We start from the raw sequence: 23,193 nt of genomic DNA on the forward strand, positions 1-23,193 counted from the left end.
TTATACATTATACACATAAAAGGAAGATGTATTGTATTTTTTCGATTGAGAAGAAATTCTTCATCAATGCGTTTCTCTATCAGATTGATAACACTTTTCGATGTTTTTGTTTCGATGCATGGATGAGAGAAAATATGGTCTGAAACAACATTTTTGCAAAAAAAACTAATTGGGGAACTTCTCGACTTTCAACTATCGTCAAGCTGTAAACGTGTCGAATTTTCGAAGTAAGAAGTGTCAATTGTTGAAGAATCGATGCTGAAAAGTCAAAGACGCAGTTTTGTGGAGAATTGGGAGAGGCACGAGAGAGCTTTTACAAAAATCCCTCGTTACCTGGTTTAATCAAAGACATTGAAATTCCCTTGTTTTGTTATGGAAAATATATTGTTGACAAGTATTAAAGAATTTCAAGTTTTTATGCATGCATTATTAAAAAACTATTTGGTTTTCACGAACGAAAGTGCCGAAAGCTGAATTTATATGGTTTGTGTCACGTGTCGTGTGTGTGTCGAGTAGTTTGGTACTGACTTTTTGAAAAGAATAGAATATATAAAGAGCTTATCAAAAAATAGATTTTTTTACGTTTTCCCATTATTTATTCCGAGAGTTCAGTTCTTTTCGGCTGTTTTGTTTTGATTTTCTGAAACTGCTTACCCAAATGTTAGCCAATTTTCATTTAAAGTCGTCCTAAAGCCTCATAACACCCCTCTCTCATTGCATTCTCAATAAATTTTCCGATCCAAAGAGGGGTTAGCCATTTTCAAACTCCTTTCCAATCTCGAGTTATCGCATTTTTTTGTTTTAATGACTTCATCAACTGAAAATGGCTAAAAATCCAGCCAAATTTGAAAGTCATACTCAAGCCTTATAAACCCTCCCATCTCATTCCCCATAAAATTCCCGATCCAAAGAGGGGTTAGCCATTTCCAAACTCCTCTTCAAACTCGTGATATCGCATGTTTTCTGTTTTGATGACGTCATCAACTGAAAATGGCCAAAATTCAGCCAAATTTGAAAGTCCTACTCCAGCCTTATAAACCCTCCCATCTCATTCCCCATAAAATTCCCAATAGAATGAGGGGTCAACGACCTCCCAACTCCTCTTCAAACTCGAGATATCGCATTTTGAAGTTTTTCCCAAACCCGTGACGTCATTGGGTCCCTTTACCCCTAATGTTATCAACGGTCAATTCGCAAATTTTGGAATTTTTGCGGTCAACAGGTACCTTATGCCCCAAGGGTCCCAAAAAAACAAAAAACGTCAATTTTTTCCAAGGGAAAGTGAGTTTTTAAATTTGCGAAAGATTGACACTGCAACGACTTCTTCTCAAAAAACGCTAATTTTCACGAAATTTTCAAAGTTGAAACATTCCAGAGGCTAAACATGGTGGAATAGCGGCTAGACGAAAAAAAAGGTGAATTTCCATTTTTAGCGCCCGCATATCATTGAAATTTTGTAAATTTTGCTTACGCGCATGCGTTTGCCAAGAGTCGCACTCCTCGAAAGTCTTTGTTTTTTCACGAAGTTTTGTATGTACGGCTTTGTACCTGCTCTTTCGTGCAGTGTTTTTATTGAAACTCTGTCCAGGAGTCTAACCTCAAGCAATTTTCGGAGACAGCTGTTTTCAAACACTCGAAGTCTGTTGGAGTCTTTATTAGTGAGTGTCCATGTGGAACAAGCGTACACCAATTGTAACTTTAAACCGACCAGCCGACCGTTAACAATTACTGAGCAAGTTGTATTGTCGTACATGGTTTTCACGATGTTGACAATATTGGTCGAGACACCAATAGCAAGCAACATCCTCAATAGTGCCTCCCTCAAGCCAGTGTCGAACGCACTTTTAAAATCAATGAAATTGAAGTGTAGATTGACAACACGCTCTATTGCCTTCTCCGTAATTTGCCTGACGATAGAAATCGCATCTACTGTACCTTTATTTGGACGAAAACCAAATTGGGTCTTACTGGTGAAAGTTTCGGTTCTTTCTCTTATTTTTTTCGAGGAGGATACGGTGAGGATACACTCTCCTGGTATTGACAGTAATGAAATCGAATGGTATATTCCAGGGTTACTTGTATCGCCCTTCTTGTAGATTGGGGTCACCATCATTTTAAACCATTCTGAAGGGACTTCGTTAGAAGATAAGACTTTATTGAAAAGCTTGTGGAGAACATTGACTGTCAGCTCACCACCCGCCTTTAACGCTTCTGGTGATACACCATCGTGTCTGGGGGCTTTTTTTAATTTCATATGCTTGATTGCTTTTACAACATCTTCCTTCTCTATCTCGAATTGCTCATTATTCAGGGCTGGGATGTCTGTATTATGTAAAATGTCCTCCTCGCTTGGGAAAACTTTGTTCGAGTGTTTTCCGTAATGTTTTTTTTCCAAATGGTCAGGATTTCGGAATTTTGGGGAGTTTTGTTGCCTGTTGCATCTATCAGGGCCATCACAGGTTTTTTTGGTTTCGCTTCAAGCTCTTTGATATTTTTGAATAGTTCACGAGTCTTGTTTTCTCGAAAGTTATTTTCGATGAGTTTTGTCTTCTTCTCTAGTGCTTATATTTCGCTAGTTTCACCGCTTTTTTACTGCTTTATTAAGAATACGTATTGTAATCTGATCGTATTTCGTCATGTGTAGAGTTCGCAAGCATATTTGTTCGAGCACGTCGTCTCTCCTCACAAAGATTTATCGTTTCTTCATCTACACCATCGACAGGCTTTCTCAATCGTTTCCCGACTTCAGTATGTTCATTCATAATTTTCGTAAAATCGTTGAATAAGTCTTCTGAGGACATTTCTTTGGAGTTATCTATTAGTTCGTTGAAAGCTCCTCCAATTTTTATTTCAAAACTCTGTCTGATATTGTTGTCTTTAAATCTATCGACTGCGAATCTTTTAGGAACTTTAGCAAAGGTTTTCGGTTTTTTACGGAAAAGTTTATATTGCATCAATAGTAAGGAGTGGTCGCTATCAATATTAAACGAGTTAAAGACTCTGCATTTTTTGACAAAACATTTTGGATTATCCGCAATGATAAGGAAGTCCAGCTGACTTTGGGTTTTTTCCATCTGGAGATGTCCATGTTATTAATCTGTTTCGCAGTTGTTTATAAAAAGTGTTAATGAGGGAAAATTCGTTTATTGCACAAAACTGTAGAAGCAGAAACGACCAACAATGGGGTTTGTGTACTTTACGATGCACGACCCAACGATTCGCGATTCGCGATGCGCATAAATTATGCATAAATTTTCATTATTTACGGATAAACCAATCAAGCTCATTCTCGGAAATTCACTCGAATTCGAGTTGAGGCGAGTTGAGGAATAAATATTCGAGTTGTTCGAATCGAACTTTCGCACGTGCAGGAGAATGTCAACTGTTGTAGGGTCAGTTTGAAAGAATCAGGCAAATTGAAGAAATGGATCGTATAGAAGAGCTGAATTTCTTATTTTCTCTGCTCGACAGTGAAAAGGTAAGTCTCATTTGCTTCAACTATTTCTCACTCTAATAACATAACAAAAATGGTACCCAAAGCTTTACTGTTTACAGCTGGGGAATCATGGTTGTTAAGCGTTAAGGAGATGTATTAATCTACAACTTGTAAGTAGCTGTAAAAACTCTGTTCTGCTGTTTGCAGTACAAGAAGTCCTCCCCATACATAGTATTAATATCCAGGCCCTCCTTTTTCATGAGATCACAATGCCATTTTTATTTGATGTTTACCCCAGCTCTTTTTACTCTCAATTTCTATGGTTATGCCAGTCTGGAAATGATGAGAAGTCCACACCGAATTGCTATTTGTTTAAATTGCAGCCAACGCCAAAAAAGTTCCACTCGTGGAACAGCAAGTGGATGTGGGCCTACAGGGCTTACACTTCTGCTCCTTACCTTACGCCAATACGCCAAAAGGAATTTTACAGCCTCACGTCAAATATATTTGGTGGACTGTGCATCATTTCCAGACTGGTGGTTATTCCAGACCCTCCAACTCAATACAATTGATAGGTTTTTCCAATCGATGGATTGGATATCGATTGGTTCCGATAATAGATAGACAATCGATAATCAGGATTTTGAGGGAGGCTTGATTACCTATTGATTGATCGATTGGTCATTGATTGGCTTGTTAATGATCGATTGATTATCGATTGACTCTTTAAATGATCGATTACACTGTAGAACAGATTACCAATCGTTCGCCAATCGATGATAATTATCAATCGATGATCAATCGATCAACAATCGATAGGTTGACCAATCGAACGATTAAAGTTGGATTAGTCGAACTAATCGAACTTTCAGATTTTCTCCAAAATTGTGAGTGTTCTTAAGTTCTATTAGTCCGATTAGATTCGACTATGTTCGACTAGTTCGATTCAGATTAAGTTTGATTAGTTCGAATTAATGGAAGGACCTATCAAACTAATCCAACTAGTCGAACTTAATCGAACTAATCGCCAGACGACTTATCGAACTAATCGAACTCAAATTTTACCAAAAATTGTGAGTGTTCGATTAGGTTCGATCAAGTTCGATTAGTTCGATTAGAAAATCAGTTCGATTAGTTCGAATGATCGAGTCTGGTATCGATTATCAGAAGCAATCGATATCCAATCCATCGATAGGTTATCGACTGGAAGAAGTTATCGATTGTATCGAGTGGGAGAGTCTGGGTAAATGGGGGTGGACGACACTGAATTTCCGAGGTTGAAATGATTTTGAAAAATCTGGAATTTCCAAGCGGCAGGTCCAAAATGCATAAAACATAAAGCATATTGCATAATGCATAATGCATAATATTTGAAAAATGTCAATTTTAGTGGCCATAATAAGGAGAATTTGAAAGATAATACTTTCAACAAAACAAATATACCATTTTCTACCAGAAAATAAAGGGTAGAAAGCTGTAAATTTGAATTTTGGATGATGAAGAAAATCCATGATCCACTGAAAATGATTGTCGCCATTTTGATTTTCATAGTTGTATTTTACAGAACGTAGTATAGTGTAGCAAAAAACACGAAAATATCTCCTCCGTATATTACTTTTCTAAGTACTCAGAGATCTTTTCGAACATTTGCATCGGGTTTTCCATCTTACAAAGCATTAACCATGGGAATGCTTTTTGTTAGATAAGCCAATATATCCAGCCAATATAAATTAAAGAGTTTCATGCAAAAAATAGATCAAAGAAAATAGACTTCGAATCTTTTTACATTCAAATGTTTATGGTTTTTTTGAGAAAGAAGAAGGGGGAAACCTTTCTGATCTGTTGCTTATTTATGCTGACGGAAAACCCTTTTGTTATGATTCGAATGTTTTCTCTTTCGTTTGGATTCGAAAAGTAAAAAAAATATGTCTGGGGAAATCCCTCTGATTATGGAATGTTTAAAAGAAACTCTTCTAAAGAGGTTTTCGTGGTTTTAGCCTCTACAAAGGAGAGTTTTAGAAAATATAAAATCGTTCTGTAAATTACACAATACTATTATGCATTATGCAATATGCATTATGTTTTATGCATTTTGTACCTGCCGAATTTCCAAGACATTTTCTTAAAAATGAAGGGAAAACGCGTAATTTTCCAAGGCATTTTCTTAAAAATGAGATAAAATGATGGAATTTCCAATACCTGTTAAAAAAATCCAGTCAATTTCCGAGTATATTTTGAATTTCACATCGAAGTTCTGAGGCTTTATTTTTTACAAAAAACCGTGTCGTCCACATGGGGTAAACAGAAAATTTCTGGAATAGCTCAATCAGGATTAATTACCTAGGCTCAATTACGTACCTATCAATTGATTGATGGTCATTGATTGGCTTGTAAATGATCGATTGATTTTTGATTAAGACTCTTAAATGATCAATTGGTTATCGGTCACTGCAGTACAGACTAACAATCAATAGCCATTCGATGATGATATCTATGATATATCTATACCTATGTAAGATCAGACGTGATTAATCCATGGTGGCCAGCGACCCTTGAATTCCTTGAAACCCTTGAAATACCCTTGATTTTTTTCCTGCCCTTGAAAATTTCCTTGAAACCCTTGAAAAATCAATATTATCTTAGGGACCCTTGAAGTGCAAGATTTATACCCTTGAAATCCTTGAAATTTCAAATTTTCAGGCCATTTTCAGCCATAGAAATACAAAATTTTTCTCCACTGCGTGGGATATAAACATCAGTGAATCAAATGAGAAAACTTCTTTTGGAACCCTGAGATTCAAGGGTTATTCCACGTTCATTCTTTAGGAGACTTCTTCTTCTTCATTCTTTTGGAGTTTGCCCTTGAACCTGTTAAGTGCGACTTGAATAAAATTAGATCGGCAGGTCTGGGTGATAAAATGGGTGGTTGTGAAATTGATTCTATCGTCTGAATTGTGTGCATTTTCAGCCAATCCAAAGCACTGAAAATCAAAAATTTTCTCCGTCGGACCCAACTATAGTGGGCCCTCCTTTACCACAACTATAAGGAAAGTATTGCTTGAAGAATGTCTTTGAGATTATGTTGAAATCAAGGGCAAGGGATTGAGAAGACTGATTTGTTAGCTAGAAGGATTTCAAGGTCTTCGTGATTTTGTTAAAGAAAACGTTTTAGGGGTAATTTGTGCATTTTAAGGGGGTTGAAAATTCAGCACTGGCCAATCAAAAATTCAAGTTTTCTCCTAATGTCGACAGATTTCCTTGAAATCCTTAAAAACTAGCAAAGATCAACCACAAAACTCTAGAAACCCTTGAAAATCTGGGGTGGAAATCCCTTGAAACCCTTGAAAATTTGTCAAAAATGACCCTTGAAACCCTTGAATTTGTTGAAAAAAAGTGCTGGCCACCATGTAATCGAATAATTCAATTACCGAAGTCATCAAATTTAAAATTGAAGCTAATCAAAGCAATTATTTTTCAATTAATCGAACTCATCGAGGACTAATCGAAGCTAATTGAGATCTGAAAAAGTTCGATAGATTTATAAACTTTAATTACCATTGATCTTCTTTGATTACCTTTGATTAATTTGATCGAAGTTATCAAAACTATTCAAACCTCAATCGAAACTAATCGAAGACTAATCGAATTCATTTAAACTATCGAACTAATTGAGAAAAAGATCGGAAAAATTGATTAGTTTGATTAGTATTCGATTAGTCTCAATAATCTAAGACTAATCGAAGCAATTAGCTTCAATTATTTTCGATTAAAAATTGAATTCGATTACCTTTTATTGGTTACGTCTGGGTAAGATTACCAATTGATGATCAATTGATAATCAAGATCTTGAGGAGAGACTCAATTGGATATCATCAATTGAGATCCAATACATCGATTGGTCATCGATTGGAAAGAATTATCTATTGTACTGTCAATCCAGCCATCTTTCGCTCACGGCATGAAACATTCACACCCCCTTTTCACTAAGTTTTTTTGGGTTTGTGACTTCAAATCTTAAATAAAATGACTCATACTCATGTTTCTAAATAAAACAAACAATAGAAAGGAGATAAGAGTTACTTAGACCAGAAAAATGTTGATTTTACAGGGTGTGAATGTTGTATGCCTTGTGTGAAAGAAAGCTGGATTGACGGTATTGAGTTGGAGGGTCTGGCATAGGTTAAATTTTTGTGAGCCTCATTATGCTTAGCAAAATAATTTTTTTGAGCCTGGGATATGCTTATGCTATACTTTTACTGTCAATTTTGGCTACTTTCATAAGTGAGAAGTAACATGCATCACCTCCCAAACAGCACCCTGGTAATTCATCCCGGGTAAAAATCCGGGTAATACAAGTACGACCCAGGTATACCCGAGTTACCCATCATCGCATACAATTACGTAATCTTTAGGACCCGCGTTTTACCCGAGTATTTCGGGTTTGCGAGTCAAATCGCTAAACCGGGTTTCCGATTATACCCGAGTATAACAGGTAAGCCCGGTTAGTTTGAAAACTCGTGTTCTATTTCTTTTATCGGTAAATCAAGTAAGCTCGAAAAACCCACTTCTGACCTGGAAAACTCGGGTTCTCTTTTTTAATAGCGATGAATCGACTAACTCGCATTCCTTATTTTTTAGGGTGCATCAGGTAAACTCGTCATACCCGGAGAAGCTTTTACTTTGACTCCCCAAGTAATAAGGTAATTTAAACTTCTTCTTAGCTCCACTTAAAAAATGTGTAGAGATCATCTTTCTCCTCTCATGGTTTAACAAAACTTCTTGCTTATAAATGTAACGTGTTACAGTAATCCAAGAAACAATGACCTTATAGTTTCTATTTTCACGTTAAAGCGACCCTATCTGAAACTTACGACCTAGTCAAAATTACAAGAAGATATTTTTCACTTTTTCAGGTTTGAACGACGGAAATTATACCACTGTAAACGATGTACACAAAGTATTATTTATATAATCTCATTATATCAAATTCTAATCAGCAAATGAAATAAACAAAATACAATTTATTTAATTAATCAGACTCGAAATGGTTGGGCAAACGTGAAATGCATTTAAAATCTTCATTTCCATCAAGCATTAATAGCTTCTCCTTGATTAAATCAGCGTTAACTTTGTAGGTTTCGTCACTAAAAAGAAAAACACGATTAAATTAAAATGTAACCAGATGAATACGTAGCGTAGACTTGAAATCAAGGGAAATATATATGATAAAAACCAAGTCGAGTTACCTCTCCCCGTCGACCACAGCAAGCCTTGATGTTTGCACAACACGTGGAGCTATAGATTCATTCCTTATATGTAACAGCTTTCCATTGAAATAGACTTGATCTTCGTCAACAGTGAAGCTTTCGACTCGGAAAACATGCGATTTCGAATCAACAATGACCAGCACAACACTGTTAATAGCCTTTGTAGAGCGTTTGTATCTGGTTCCTTTGATGACCAAATGACCTCTTCTGTAGCACGAGTAAACACCATCATCCAAAAATCCGCTAACGGATATTTCTCTTGAAACAAGCACCCAACCTCGTTTCCTTAAACACGAAGGTAAGTTAAGCTGCTGTTAGTGAATTAATGATGCGTTGTATTCCATGAGAAGTTCTATTTTTTTCTTCAACATTTATTTTATCCCACTACCTATTTTTAATTTTCTAAATGGATCAGAGACTTTTTATTAAACAAATTTATTTTCCTTTTTGGCTTGTGCTATTCAGATTTTCAATCACAAATAGATCAATGGTTATAATATACTAATGTAATCAATCACCTTACATGTCTCCGTGTGTCAATGATCCCAGGAAACTCTTCACAACATCGCGTGTTTTCGATGAAAGCAGTTTTTCGCGTACTTCTTTAATGGCAGCAAACCGCAACAATATCTAAGTGAAAAGATAACGTATCATGTACGTAAGAATGTTTATTTTTCTTTTAAGAAACTTGGCTAAACCTTTGTCCAAAAAGTCTGTCACGTTCATCTTAGAAAACAAAAAACCAGTCCCAACAATTATTTCATCAAAAAATACCTGTTTTGTTGTGTTTTTAGTGCCATGGACTCTTTTCAATACTTCGCCGTTCAGACTTTCAAAGCCAAAACAGGACCAACACCAAGCTGGACCCCACCATTCCACGTAATCGCAAAGATGGTACAGATTATGGACATTCAAACCACATTTTCCAAGGTTGTGCTCTAAATAAATGAATTGAAAGACGTTGTTTAATTTAGATTTATTAAATTAGCGAGCTCGTATTATACACTGCTAAAACTGCTTGGTATTACTTTTAAAGATTTTCTGATATCTTTAGAATAAGTCATACAAAAAACTTGCCATCTGTTTAAAAGTGATAGTACCTACCATAAAGTTTTGAGAAGTCTTTATAAAACGTACGAAAGTACTTTCTCGCTTCAGTGATATCATCCGTTGTTATCGAGTCACTCAAGATGATATGAAGCCCTTCTACTAGCAAAGAAAGATGATTCCAATGTGTTTCTGGCAAAATGTCCTTAAGACATGGTAGCGCGTAGTAGAGGATCCATGATCTGAGTTCATTTGCTGCAAAAAATAAATCATCATTTCATCAAAATGAACAGGAAAAAAAGTATATCATAACACCTTGAACTAACATCAGATGAAATAACTTTGTACTTCAGAAGACGCCTCGACTATGTAGCTCAATCAAATTCTAATTCAATCAACTTTATGCACATATTTGCTCTAAATACTGTAACGAACCTTTCAGGTGTCCAATATTTCCGCTTATCTTTCTGGGTCTTCTACTAATGAAGTCTGGAGGATACATTTTCAACAATCTTTCATCAACATCGTCGATCTGAAAATCATTTTAAATAGTTTTTGTATGTACTTTGAAAATTTTAATTAATCAGTAGATCAGCTATTGCTTATTAAAGCTAACTCACATCATGACCAATGTAGTATGAAGGATACGATTGATTTGTCCTGTAATAGTTTTTATGATCACCAACTTCGAACCATAAATTCAACAGTGTTCTCCCAATGCCTAACAGTATTCCATGCATATAGTCGACCACGATCCCCTCTCTCACGCTAAAAATTGGAAGTGCCATGAAGAACGTTGCGCCTTTTATGCCATTTACCTTTTGGAAAAAATGTATATCATGAAAAGAATGTATATAGAACCCAAACAAAATGTATTGTATGTTGGCTAATAACTTTCCCCAGTGAGTTTCCATTCCCAAGGAAAAATAACACTAGAATTTTGAGAATCCCGTTGGCTTTTTGGGGCGTAAGGGGGCGTAAAAAATAGAATGTCAAATTCTCACTGAGAGAGGCGTGACAATATCGTATTTTTCCCGAAACCCATTAACGGTAATCAAAAGGGATAGTAATTACTTTATCAAGCAAATAAGTTAATTATAGATCTACCCAAAGTTCGTGGAAATTCAAAAGAAATAACATTGCAAATTAGAGGAAAATGATAATTTTTACTGGCTTTTTTGTCCGGATAGCATCTCTTGCATTTGAAATAGAGTCCTTGTCTGTTCGATCCTCTGTTGTTTCACTTTCATCAAATGAATAGTAGTGAGAATATCCTTTCTTGTTGACCACGTGAGTTCCTTAAATGTTGAAATAAACATTTTTAAATCAAAGTTTAGTCCCATCGAAACCGTCCAGCTGTCCAGTTGGTGTAAATTATCAAAATTTGATGTTTTAAGATATGAGGCAGTATAAAGTACCTTCAATTAAACAGTCTTTACAGCCATGAGCGCCATTATGACCTATCATGTTTAGAAATTCAGCCTTTGCAGGTAAATCAAGTGAACCTGTGACAGCAGCAACTTTGATTTGAATTTCTTCATGATTCACTCTTAATGAGAGTCCTTTGAATTAAAAAATAATTAGATATTATGTAACAACCCTTTCTCACAGACCCACTGGAAAAGTTGTCCAAAATATCGTCCCGGTGGGAAATTGTCCTGCAATTTTTATCCCTATTGATATTCATCAAAGAAATCAATCCTCATTGCACAATGTTATGCCATTTCCCTCCCACCGAACTTTCCGACTTGAAAACAAAAGCATTGAAATCCAAGCCATAAAAAATATCAATCTCCATCGAGTTTCAGTCCATTATATCCATGTCCACTGGCTGAAAAAATCCTACCAGGTCTATGAGAATGGGGGTTTGATGTAAATAAGTAAATAAACCTGATTGTTTTTTATTAAACGAGTCAAAGCATTTGTTTTTTATCAAAAAAAAATTTCAAAAATGTTACCATTGCTGTAAAGATGTTTCATCTCATTTACAAAGGGTTCGAGAAACGTCATCGTAGGTGGCTTTCCTCGTCCTTGCCAAACTCCCCAAACTATGATGTTCTCTGTTTTAAACCTTTCTTTTGGATCTATTTCATTTATGACGGCATACATAGGCCAGATATCTACTCTTGAGCTTTTGAACATAAGTGCCCCGTCAGTGTTGAAGGTTAGTGTTATGTTGGTATTGTTATAAAGAAAGCCTCCTTCTTTACATAACTCCCTATACTTTTTGCCATCGATAATGTCGCTTATCCTTGTTGAGTCTTCCGTAGCTGATCTTTTCCGAAAAGTCTTGCATAGCTGTTCCCATATACCCTCTCCTTAAGAAATAGGTTTTGAATATTTAAAAAAGTACACAAGTTTCCCCGGAGCGTCTTTGGATTCTAAATTTGACAGGCTATATGAACTCTTGTAGTTATACCTTTAGAAAGAGCACGATATTTCAAAGAAAAAAGCTAGTTTTAGGGCACCCTCTCTCTTAAGCGCTTGAGAATTTAGAAATTTTTCGAAAAAATGCAAAACTTAATATTACTTTTCACTATCTTCTTTAACTGATCTTCAATTGAACATGTTGTAAAATAAGACTTTTTCTTTTTCTTCGTTTGATCACCAGAGAACCTTTGTCTATTAAAGAAACATCAAAAATTATAAGCATGCATGTTGCAGCAGAAACAACAAAATTTTGGCGGGAATTATTCTTAGCGAATTTGCCGAATTTAGATAAAATTCGCTCACTTCACCAAAATGAGTTCCGGTCAAAATCTTTTTTTTTTAGTATGTTACACTTAATTTTAACAGACATTTGATCTCATTCAGAAAAGTAAAGTCGCTTATAATGGCATTACACAAATTGTTCTGTTTTTCGAAATTTTAATTTCAATGACTACTTTTCAAACAAACAGCAATGCTTTAAAGATTTACCCTTCACAGTTTGTAGTGCTGCAGGACGTAATATTTTGATCAATTGGCCAAATAGCATGACATTTTTCGCAATACTCTATGAACTTATAACTTTCTTCGTCAATAGACTTCATGCGTTTGTTTTCCATTTGCTAAAGAACAGGGAAACAAGTAATTGTACTTCTTATGTAAAGGTCAATGACAATGAAAAACTGACTTACTATCGACCCCATCAAGTGAGATGTAAAATTTAGTTGTTTGCAGAAAAAAATATAATAAATCCGTTTTAATTTACCTTGAAAAATACAAAAATGTTCTATGAAAGGATCTTTTGACAATACAAGTTAAAAGTGAATTCGTTTTCTTATATCAAAATTTCAGATTTCCTTAAATACCTTTTGAGTCCTTAGAGCTCTGTTTTCTTTCGGCATATGTAACTCAAGCAGTGTTAACAAGTCTTTCAAGGCTTCATCTGATAGACGATGGCGTACAGTAAATCCTTCAAATCAAAGAGAAAATTAGATCATTGAATAATATTCTCGTATCTACAATCATGGAAAAAGATTTTTACACAAAGGGGAAAGTAGAGTTTTAACTATGGATTTAAAAGCTCAAATTTGCTCCAAAAAAGCGACCCTGACCAGCGCAGAACATCCCGGTACCCTATTTTGCCGACGCACCCCTCTGGGTTCGGATCACCCAATTCAATACCTAATACAGATGATGCATGTTCTTTTATTGATAACTTCGATCCAGGGAAGACCCATTCATCCTCAATTGAAAGTTCATCTTCCTCATTATCACTGTTATCGCTACTAGAGGAATCTTCTTCTGCCTCCTCTAAAGTTTGAAGATTTTCCAAAGTATCCAATAAAAGTTGATCTATATTGTTTTCAGCTGCCAAGTCTGGTGCTTCCGGAGATGAGTGAAATGAGTCAATACCATCAAAAAGTTCCGAGTCAGAGTTATCATTTTCCATGCCAAGAGAAGGGTTATTTTCATCGGTGGATTTCGATGATCCTTGCAACGAAACAGCGTGAGCCGCGTGAACATGTTGGTAGTGACGCTGTGCATTATATCTTTTAGAAAACTTCTTCAAGCATACGGAACAATAAAATTCTTTCCCAATTTGCATTACATCCATCTTTTGTGGTGCTGTAGAATGTTGAATGAATTTTATTTGACGCCCCTTTCGCTTCGCGCGCTTTACCCGTTTAACTTGGTTTACTCGGAAAAATTACAACCTCAGTTTCAGGTCGCCGTGGTTGACAATTCAACTTTAAAGGAGAAGAGTGGGTACTAGGTACTGTACTGGGTTCGAATAACTCGAGTTTTACCCGGTTTACCCGGGTAAAATATCGAATGCAATATCGGACCAAAAAGGCGCGCTTTTTGGAATCATTTCATTTTTTGCATCAAAGAAAAGAAGTCCAGGATTTAAGAAAAACAAAGGTAATTATGACATTTTTTCGTTTAAATTAATAATGAATAAAGAATCTTGTTTCGGTAAAATAGACAGTGCGAAATAGTGCGAATATAGGATAGAGGGGTTGTTTGTTTACTGATTCCGAATCGGGATAAATCGGTTCACTTTCAGTTTCAATTTCTCACTCGACTGACGACTACCACTACCACGACAGTAGTAGTCAAATTTTCAAGTTCACCCAGGTTCACCATGTTTCACCAGTCACAATATGATATGTATGGACTCCAAAAAGCCAAACGACCATCCATATTAAGCTAGCATTAGATGGTATTTATTATGATTGACTGGAATGATCGACAACAAGCAAATTAAATCATCTACCCAGCCTGCGCTGCTAGACTACTGGACTTATGAAGAGTGGTGTCTATTTAAATGTGTTTGTTAATGGTCCTCTATTGATCTTGTAAAAAACTTTCGACCTTCATGGAACTTGTCTTTGTGTGAAAATTTGTGGAGTGGAGGAAAGTGATTTGATTTCTGAGCTTGGTGTTCATGCTAGCCTAGGACATTGAAATAAAGTCAAGGAAATTTTTATTACTTCATTTTTTTGCAATTCATTTTCATATTTCATTTATTATACTGTAGTCATATCCTGGGGGTAATAACGAGACGATTTTGACTTATTTGGGCATTACTCTGAAAGTATTTTAATCCTAGAAATCCAATTTTATACGGGGGAGGGGGGTTACTAGTAGGTGTTTGCGAAGTGGCAGGTATGTGTATGGACACATTTTTTGGACCCTTAGCTTAGAAAGAATTTTCCTAAAATGAGAAATAAAAAAAATATGTTTTTGGGACCCTTACAAAGACTTTTTCTTGAGATTTCTATCCATTTTCACTCCATTTTTGTCTATTTTGATTTCAAACACCATAGTATTTTGATATCTGAATTCAGTCAAAATATAATTAATCAAAGTTATTACAGTACAGGTCAATATCCCCTTCATTTCAACTGCCTTGTTATTACCCCAGGGCGATTTGCGCTAAATCTGTATCGTGTCCCGTCCGAAATCATGAAAAATAAAGTTCATTATTTAAACATAACTCTACTTTTCTATGACAGTCTATAGTCTATATTTCATGGAAATGTACCTTGACACCACCTTTTAAGGCCTAATAATAAAGATATAGGGGCTCATGGAGCTGTTAGAGCGTATGAAAATGGTAAATTTGTGGTAAAAAAAAATCAAAACTAACTTGCACTGGAGAGAGTATCACATATTATATTAGGTGAAATCCTTTTTTTATTGCATTCTTTTGATTGGCATGTAGATATCGAAAATGATTTCGGACGGACAAAATTTGCAAAACAAAAGGCTAGAATACATCAGAAAAATGTATTGAGGAAGTAAGGAAGCTGTAGAACAGCCTGAAATTGTTCGTATAAAGGCCTTCCTCAAATTAGAATAGATCTTAAAAATCTGTATCACCTTTTTCATCTTTTTTCAGGGTGATTTGCACTAAATTTGTCCTGTCCCGTCCGAAATCATTTTCATAAAAATCTGTTTTATTTCAAGTTTTGCTAAACTGAAGCACTTTTTTGCTAAAAATTGCCAAAACGAGGAAAAATTGACACAAAATTTATGTTTGCAGACTAATGATAGACAGTTAAAACATGAAATTTTGCAGAAAGTGTACCATTACCAAGCTGTATCTGATGAAAAAAGAAAAAAATCATTAACGCTTAACCTTAATGAGATATATATGCAAAAAATGATTTCGGACGGGACCGTACAGATTTAGTGCAAATCGCCCCCAGATGACTATATTCATTAATATTCAAGCTAGATATTTATTTGTTTCATTATATTTATTTAGTTTGAAAGAAATCTCATCATATACAATATATTGTACTTAACTGTGTGCCATAATTGGGTAACTGTACAAAGATGGAGGCATAAAAACCTAATTAAAGGATCTTTTTTCACTGAGGCTAGGGGTTATATTTGTTCATATTTCCTGGGTTTCCTACCCTTGAATAAAAATTCGTTGTGAAAAATTCATTTCAAAAGGGGAACTGTAAATGTTCCATGCATCATTTTGGTTCAATGTACATCTAGTGAACACAGGACGTGCTTTTAAATAGTAATAATACATAATGGAAAGTCCTCTCAAAGCACTTTGCAAGTGTATGAAATATGTTTTTTCAGTCTAGAAAATAGACACAACACGGTGAAGTATTTAATTTTTCTTTATGAATTTTTGCTTTTTTCAATAAATTTCTATAGCTCCTATCACATGTACATGGATAGAAGAGAGCGCTACACCCATAATACCTGTATTTAAGATTCATTTCTCTCTGCACTCAGTGGTGCAGGCCCCTACAGTCATGCGAAGAGAACCAATTGCATTGCACAAAAAACTGTGTACTCTGGTGTATATACTAGCTAGCCTGCTTTAATTAAAAAAGTGACCTATTTTAAATACATTCTATCAAATTTTCTTTTTTAATGTTATAGGACAGAATGAGTTGGGTTATCATAGACTGGGATGACAGCGGCCTAACATGCAACAGCATAAATGATAGCAATGTTTCATGGGGTGCAACAGCGACTGGTGTGCCTGGTGTTGGAGATATTGTATCATGCAAGACTGGAAGTCATGGAAAAGTCTTTCTTGTTTTTAGTAGGTTTTATTTATTTCCGTTTTTATATTTGCTAGTCAACCTTCCCCGGCTAAATATCTTTTTTACTAGTTACAGTAAAAAAATCTTTAAGTTACACTTTTGTGAAAACTGATTTCCAAGGGTGGCTGATTTGAATATTTCCAAAAGTCGAGATAATTAAGACTTTTGTAAAAAACAATAGAATTTCAACATAACAACCGTGTGGGGACCCATTTTTAGAAATTTTAAATTGCCATATCTTTAGGTAATTTCTCTCTTTTACTTTATGTAATAAGAATTTTTTGTAACCATAGCAACTACAAAGAATTTTCAGACAGTCGTTATTTGGTAAAAGAGTAAACTCCTATAAACCATATGTTTTTGGAATCGTCTTTAATGAGCTCTTTCATATTCCATCATCAGTTTAGTAATGATTTCCCCTTCAAGGAGCAAGTGACTTTTCAAATCAATTTATCTTTCTAACTTTAGATACTAAACGTGAAGCTAATGATCACTACAACAGAATAGCACCACCCAAACCTAGAGATGTTACCACAAAGGCTAGCCGAAAAGTAGCTAAGAGGAAAATTGATAAAGGTTTGTGATTTATTGTAAATCTTTGGACAAGTGTGTATTTTGTTTTCACAAAGACACTTCAGAGAGCAATAATCCAACAATCAAACTTATTTCTAACTTGTGGAAAGGTGATGCAAAATCTGAAGATATCACTTCCTGGCTTTGTTTTATTTTCTCAGGATTTGGTTCTTGAGACTGCTTTTAAGGTAAATTCAATGGTGTTACAGAGATATTTATTTATTTTTAGAATTTGAGACTGATTTAGACTCCATTGCTACTGGTAGCCCAGCGTCATTACCAAAGAAACAGGCTGACCCTAAAGAGGTAGAAACAAATTTGATTTTATAGTCTTTGAGCTAATGTGTGACAAGGTTATAGGAGATTAATTTGCTTTCTTTTCAAGAATATCTACAAAGTGAAATATTAGAATGAATCTTTTTCCATATTATTTTAGACATCGCATAATTGAGAAAGTTTCTTAGTAATACTAGAACCACAGTTCGTTACTTAATGTTCGATCGATATAATCGATTTTGATCCCTAGATAGGCTCTGAAGGAGGTTTCAATAGTTTTTTTGTGAAATCGTTTTAGCTATTGTCAAGACAGAATCAGCAAGAGCTACTCAGATCCATTGAGGACAACTTATCTAAGGAGTGAGTTGTTTTAGTTTATTTAACTGAAGTGAGCAAAAATTAAAGTATTGCTATTTTTTTTATGAATAGTGGAGAACCTGATCCTGCTTAAATTCACCAGAACTGCCAATTCCCCAAGAAGGAGCAATGAAACGAAAATTAGCTAATGTATTGTTCATTGAAAAATCAGTGAAGAATGTTCTTTGAAATACTTCTATCAATCTGAAATTTGATCCTGGTACTAACTTGCGCAATTTAAAACATATCACTATATTTATCTTTTCATTTATAGATTGCAAGATAAAAGAACTCAATGGAACGAACAACTCCCAAACTTGTGAGTAATGATTATATATGAATATCTTAAACAAAGTTAACTGAAATTAAAATTTGTTGTTAATTATTTCATGGCCAGTCTGGGCCAGTTGAGTTTTTCTAGGTTTTAATTAAAGGGGAAAATGTTCATGATTGTTTTCGCTTTTTCAGTCAAACAAATTTCAATTTCTCGGCTGCTGCATTGATGCAACCGTATGTACAACCGCCTTCAACCAATGTACGTAATCCTACGCCTGCAACGAACGTACATAATCCTACGCCTGCAACCAACGTAGAAGCCATTAATAATGAGATTCAGAATATCTGCCAGTAAGAAAAATATTTGGAATTCTAATTGATTTAAGGACACAAATTAGACACGATGTGGTAAAATTTCATTTACCATAGAAAAATTTGCCCTTTAAAAATCCAGACTGCTTTTTAAAAAAATGACTAACTAAATTAATTATTACTTATTCGAAGGGGCGTATACAAAAAAACATTTCCCATAAGGAGGGGCGTTTATTTGAAGTGTAATATGGTATGGACAGCTTTGTAAAATATAAAAAAGATAAGGATTGAGGTTTTAGAAGAAAGGTTTTAATGTTTTAAAGAATTTTGTTTCTCTGTACCAAAAGTAAGATTTCTAAGTAAGGTATTCTACTGATTTTAAGCGATTTTAATACTAAAACCTTTCGTTTCATCATTTCAGAACTGGTCAAACCAACCAATCTCAAAACTATCATATAATTACGTAAGTTGACATAAAGTATTTTGAGGGGGTGCAGGAGGTATGTTTGGCAGTATGTTGGATTGCACTATACAATGGGTGTTAGGATGATTTTGGAGATTTGGAGAGTTCTGCCTATTTAATTCTGATTATCTTGGGGATTTTAAGTTTTACAAAAGTTCGACTTTCAAGTATTCTAATGATTTTAGGCAATTTTAATACTAAAACCTTTCATTTCATCATTTCAGAACTGGTCAAAGCAACCAACCAAATTATCATACTCTTACGTAAGTTAACATCCTTTACTGTATATATTGGGTTTGAAGAATTTAGAGAGCTCTGGTGATATTATCTCTGATTATTTTGGAGATTTTTCCTTTTTACAAAAGCTTTAAAACTTCAGGTATTCTACAGTTTTTATGCAATCTTTAAACTGAAACCCTCCTTCATTTCAGAACTGGTCAATCAAATCTATCACTTTGGAACGACCAAACCAATACGTAAGTTGATATGATCTCCCTAAAACATATTTTCTAAGTTAAAAAATTGATGGCATAATTGGGGATCTTGGGCTATTATATATTTAAAAAAGAATTGTTGTTTAGTGTATATGTAATAGAAAAATTTTAGTCGTAAATTATACAAACACCAACGCATAAAGTATTCAACTCCTTTCCGTCTAGATTTGATTTGCCCCAGACGAATCATGGAAATTCATCAAATGGGTATGTATTATTGCCTTTGCTCTCCTCCAAGCTATAAATGATTAAGTTTTATAGTAAAGAATAAGAAACGTTATAATGTAATTAAATGTTAGAATTAATGACTTATTTTCTGTCGTTTATATTGAACTTTTTACTGTAGACTGTAGTTTGTAGCAAAACACATTAAATGTAACAAAAGAAAGGGATCAGCATCACATATTCAAGGAATATTTTCACTGTTTCTAGGTATCAAAATCGGAATTTCATGACGCCAACGTCGGGGACTGCAGCTTCTGCATCGAAAACCCAAATGAGGTATGATAGCTGTATAATTAAGAATCGATTTGTCGACCACTAATTGTTTTAGATAAGTTTTAGATAAGGCCTCAATATGTGGTGTGTGAAAGACCATGAATATTGCCATGAGGAGAGCCATTCCCGGGAGTCAGCTGTATATATTTTTAACACTTAATACATTTTGTTTAAATGTCCTCTCTTTCAGATTCAGCGCCTCTCCAAATGGGTCGATTCTATCGCCAGTATAGTAAGTTCTAATCTAGTTTCAAGTTTTGAGTCTTATGAGAATGGGTCACAATGGAACCGAAATAGACTTTGCTTCCTAACTTCCAATCTTGATCTTTTCCAACCTTGCAAGAAACATCATTTTGCAGACTGGCCTTAATCTAAGTATATATCACTAAAACATGGTTAGAAATGATTTAACCCGAGCTTTGGTATAATTGTAAACCTTGTATATTTGGAAAATTTCTTGTTAAAAAGAATTTAGATCCCTTCATATTGTAACATAACGATGATTGTAAATTTTTTTTTCAGTGGTGACTTTCTAAATAGCCTCCTTGGCACTGATCAACGAAATGATTCAAGCATAATCGAAAACAATAGGTAAGAGCAAGCCCTGTTTTTCTACTAACTTAATTTTATTTGTAGTATACAGTCTTTGAGGCGAAATATAAGGGCCGTATTGGGTCAATAAAATCTGTATTTGGCGAGGTTTTGCCGAGAATTTGCAGGCACGACACTAATTATTACCATTTTCTTTCAATTCAGTCAATCATCTAGTCAAGAGCATCTTGTTGGACAGCAATTTGACCCACAAGCTCAACTTTACCAACAAAATAAGCGGTAAGACATTTGGGAAGTCTGTGTTCAAAATCAAATGAAAGAGCTCCAGCTCCAGCTCATGCCTTATTGAGCTAAAAAAAGTCATAATCAACAATTTTATTTACGTTCCGATTGATACAGGTTTGGGAAAATGCCTTGAAAGTAATATTGCTTTTTAATAATAATTTCAGGATTGCATTGAATATTTCGTAATTATTTGGAATTTCTTTTCCTCTTCAATTTGGCCTTCAAAATAATTAAAATGAATGACTTTTTTAAAATTTTAGATTGGTTGATAGAGTCACAGACTTGGAAGGGAAAGTGGCCACATTGATTGGTGTTGTCAACAAAATGTCCAAAATGATGACACAACGAGAATCCGCCGCAACCAACCGGGTAATTTAGTTATAAGCTCCTAAATGACTTTCTCGAGAATAAAACAAATCATTTTAGTTCTGTAGTTTTTTTTTGTTAACCAAATACAAAATGACTGTATTCTTTCAAATTCTGTGAAACTCACCCGGAGGGTATTCTTAGGGTATTCTTACGATTTCGCCAATCTTAACACTGATTATTCTTATAAAAGATATTCTTATTAAAACAAAAAGCGTGTAATAGGTCAATAATTTCCGAAAATAGAAGGGGTTGATTAAAGTTTGGAGTTTCCCTTTTCAAGAATGGGGATAGGTAAAAATAGGGACACTTTTGGAACCGTTGCACCCACTATGTCAGTATATTAATTTACTTCTATTCCATCTTTTTAGAACGATCACATTGAAAGCTACATTGCTGAAAACAACTATTGTAAAGTAAGCTCACTCTAAATGATTTCTATAATGATTTTCCTCCAGCTCCCACTGGAAAAATTGTCAAAATTGGTTGGAAAGATACCCTTAATGTTTACCCCATTCTAAAATTACCTTATTATGATTTTATCACCATGGGCGATTAGTATTTGTTGAAAGGACTAGGGAAATTCGAAACAAAAATATGATATCACGTGGAGTAGCAAAAGTTTTGCCTCACACTTTTTTTCCTCACACGTTTTGCTTACACTATGTTTTAGGAAAATAAATGAATAAGTAATTTATCTTTTTTTTATTTCCAGGCTACTCTGGATTCTATATCCAAATCAGCAACCAGCATGGGAAGCCTCACCAGGGAGCTGATGGACGAAATTCTAACGGAGGACGAGTTTGCCACCTGCACGGTCAAAGGACAAGGCCAGACAGATCGTGGAGGAATCTCTGAGGAAAAGAGAGAAATTATTGAAAGTAAGTGTATTTACCACAAATACGGTTTTAATCTTAAAATTTTATGTCTTTTTTTATATAAAAATATGTACTAGAGGTATAATATGTAGTTCAGAAGAGGGTTGCTATTTCAAAACTCTATGTAATGTTAAATTAGGGATTACCTACCGAGTGTTTTAAAAAAAGTTAACAAGTTTGAGTTTAGATTTTGAGAAAGCCAAAACTGATATTAGATATAAACTTTTGTTGATTCATTTTATGGGGGTACATACTGTTTATGTATGTATTGCATATTACCCAAATTATTATCAATGCTACCATACTCATTTAATGGGGATTTTCCCGTAGAAAAAGGTTGAAAGGCTGTAATTTCGGTCTCTTACGAGTCCTAGAATCTCCTAGAAAAGTGCAGTCGATTGGAAATCTTCTGGTTTAAAATACTCTTTCCTTGTGTATTTTGTTTAGAGTACGTCAAGAAACGATACGGGGAAAGTGCATCTGATCCTACCATCCGCACGTTCATGCGTCAGTACTTCACCAATCGGCGACGCACAAAGCCTGAAAATCGAAAGAAGGCTAGAGGAAACGAAGAGAGGGAGGAATAATTCATGCTCACTGTAATTTGTTGTAATTTACTTGCAAATGTACTCTCTATTTTATTAACACGAGCCTAGAAAATTACAAAAATTAAGAACAATTCAAGGGCGTCTCGCAACTAACAGCAGCCTTCCATAAGGGAACTAATTTACGGTAATTTTCGCGTTTTAGGGTGTCTACAAACTACTTTAATCGTAGAAATTTTAGCGAGACTAATTTTAGCGTTTTAGCGAGTTTTCCCTGTTTCCGCTAAAATGAATCTCGCTAAAACACGCCGAATGGACAGATCGCTAAAATTTATCCACGTGAAATTTCTGGTTATATTGCCTTGATACATTTTCATCAATAGGAAGGGTTTCAGTGCAAAGAAATGCTAGAAAACGAATTCAGTCAATAATGTAATACGAGTATTCGCTAAATTTTATCTACGCGAAATTTTTTTAAATCGTGATTCGCTAAAATAAATTCAAAAAAATCAAGATTTTCCTGACTCGCTAATATACGCTAAAATTAGTCTCGCTAAA

General features: G+C 34.8%; 2 protein-coding genes and 1 long non-coding RNA gene across 3 annotated transcripts; 2 read left to right on the forward strand and 1 right to left on the reverse strand.

Moving 5' to 3' along the window:
• The first annotated feature begins 8,013 nt into the window (after window positions 1-8,013).
• Window positions 8,014-8,465, forward strand: LOC136821282 (uncharacterized). The gene is made up of 2 exons (XR_010848715.1): window positions 8,014-8,136; window positions 8,350-8,465. It is a non-coding gene; the product is annotated as an uncharacterized lncRNA (long non-coding RNA).
• On the reverse strand, window positions 8,466-10,319 carry LOC136821281 (uncharacterized). The gene is made up of 6 exons (XM_067077513.1): window positions 10,186-10,319; window positions 9,808-10,005; window positions 9,478-9,641; window positions 9,227-9,333; window positions 8,683-8,988; window positions 8,466-8,580 (listed from the first exon to the last, which is right to left on the reverse strand). The coding sequence occupies exons 1-6, from the start codon at window positions 10,250-10,252 to the stop codon at window positions 8,466-8,468; spliced, it is 957 nt and encodes a 318-aa protein (XP_066933614.1). The 5' UTR covers window positions 10,253-10,319.
• Window positions 10,320-17,597: 7,278 nt separating this feature from the next.
• LOC136821263 (uncharacterized) lies at window positions 17,598-22,956 on the forward strand. Its single transcript, XM_067077489.1, has 15 exons — window positions 17,598-17,639; window positions 18,241-18,285; window positions 18,435-18,593; window positions 18,976-19,017; window positions 19,242-19,280; window positions 19,449-19,493; window positions 19,677-19,718; window positions 19,944-20,012; window positions 20,200-20,241; window positions 20,532-20,600; window positions 20,766-20,840; window positions 21,107-21,215; window positions 21,584-21,628; window positions 21,928-22,093; window positions 22,538-22,956. The coding sequence occupies exons 3-15, from the start codon at window positions 18,469-18,471 to the stop codon at window positions 22,675-22,677; spliced, it is 1,008 nt and encodes a 335-aa protein (XP_066933590.1). The 5' UTR covers window positions 17,598-17,639; window positions 18,241-18,285; window positions 18,435-18,468; the 3' UTR covers window positions 22,678-22,956.
• Window positions 22,957-23,193: the final 237 nt, after the last annotated feature.

The sequence above is a fragment of the Clytia hemisphaerica genome, unplaced genomic scaffold, assembly GCF_902728285.1.
Source record: "Clytia hemisphaerica strain Z4C2 unplaced genomic scaffold, Clytia hemisphaerica genome assembly, whole genome shotgun sequence".
Taxonomy (NCBI): domain Eukaryota; kingdom Metazoa; phylum Cnidaria; class Hydrozoa; order Leptothecata; family Clytiidae; genus Clytia; species Clytia hemisphaerica.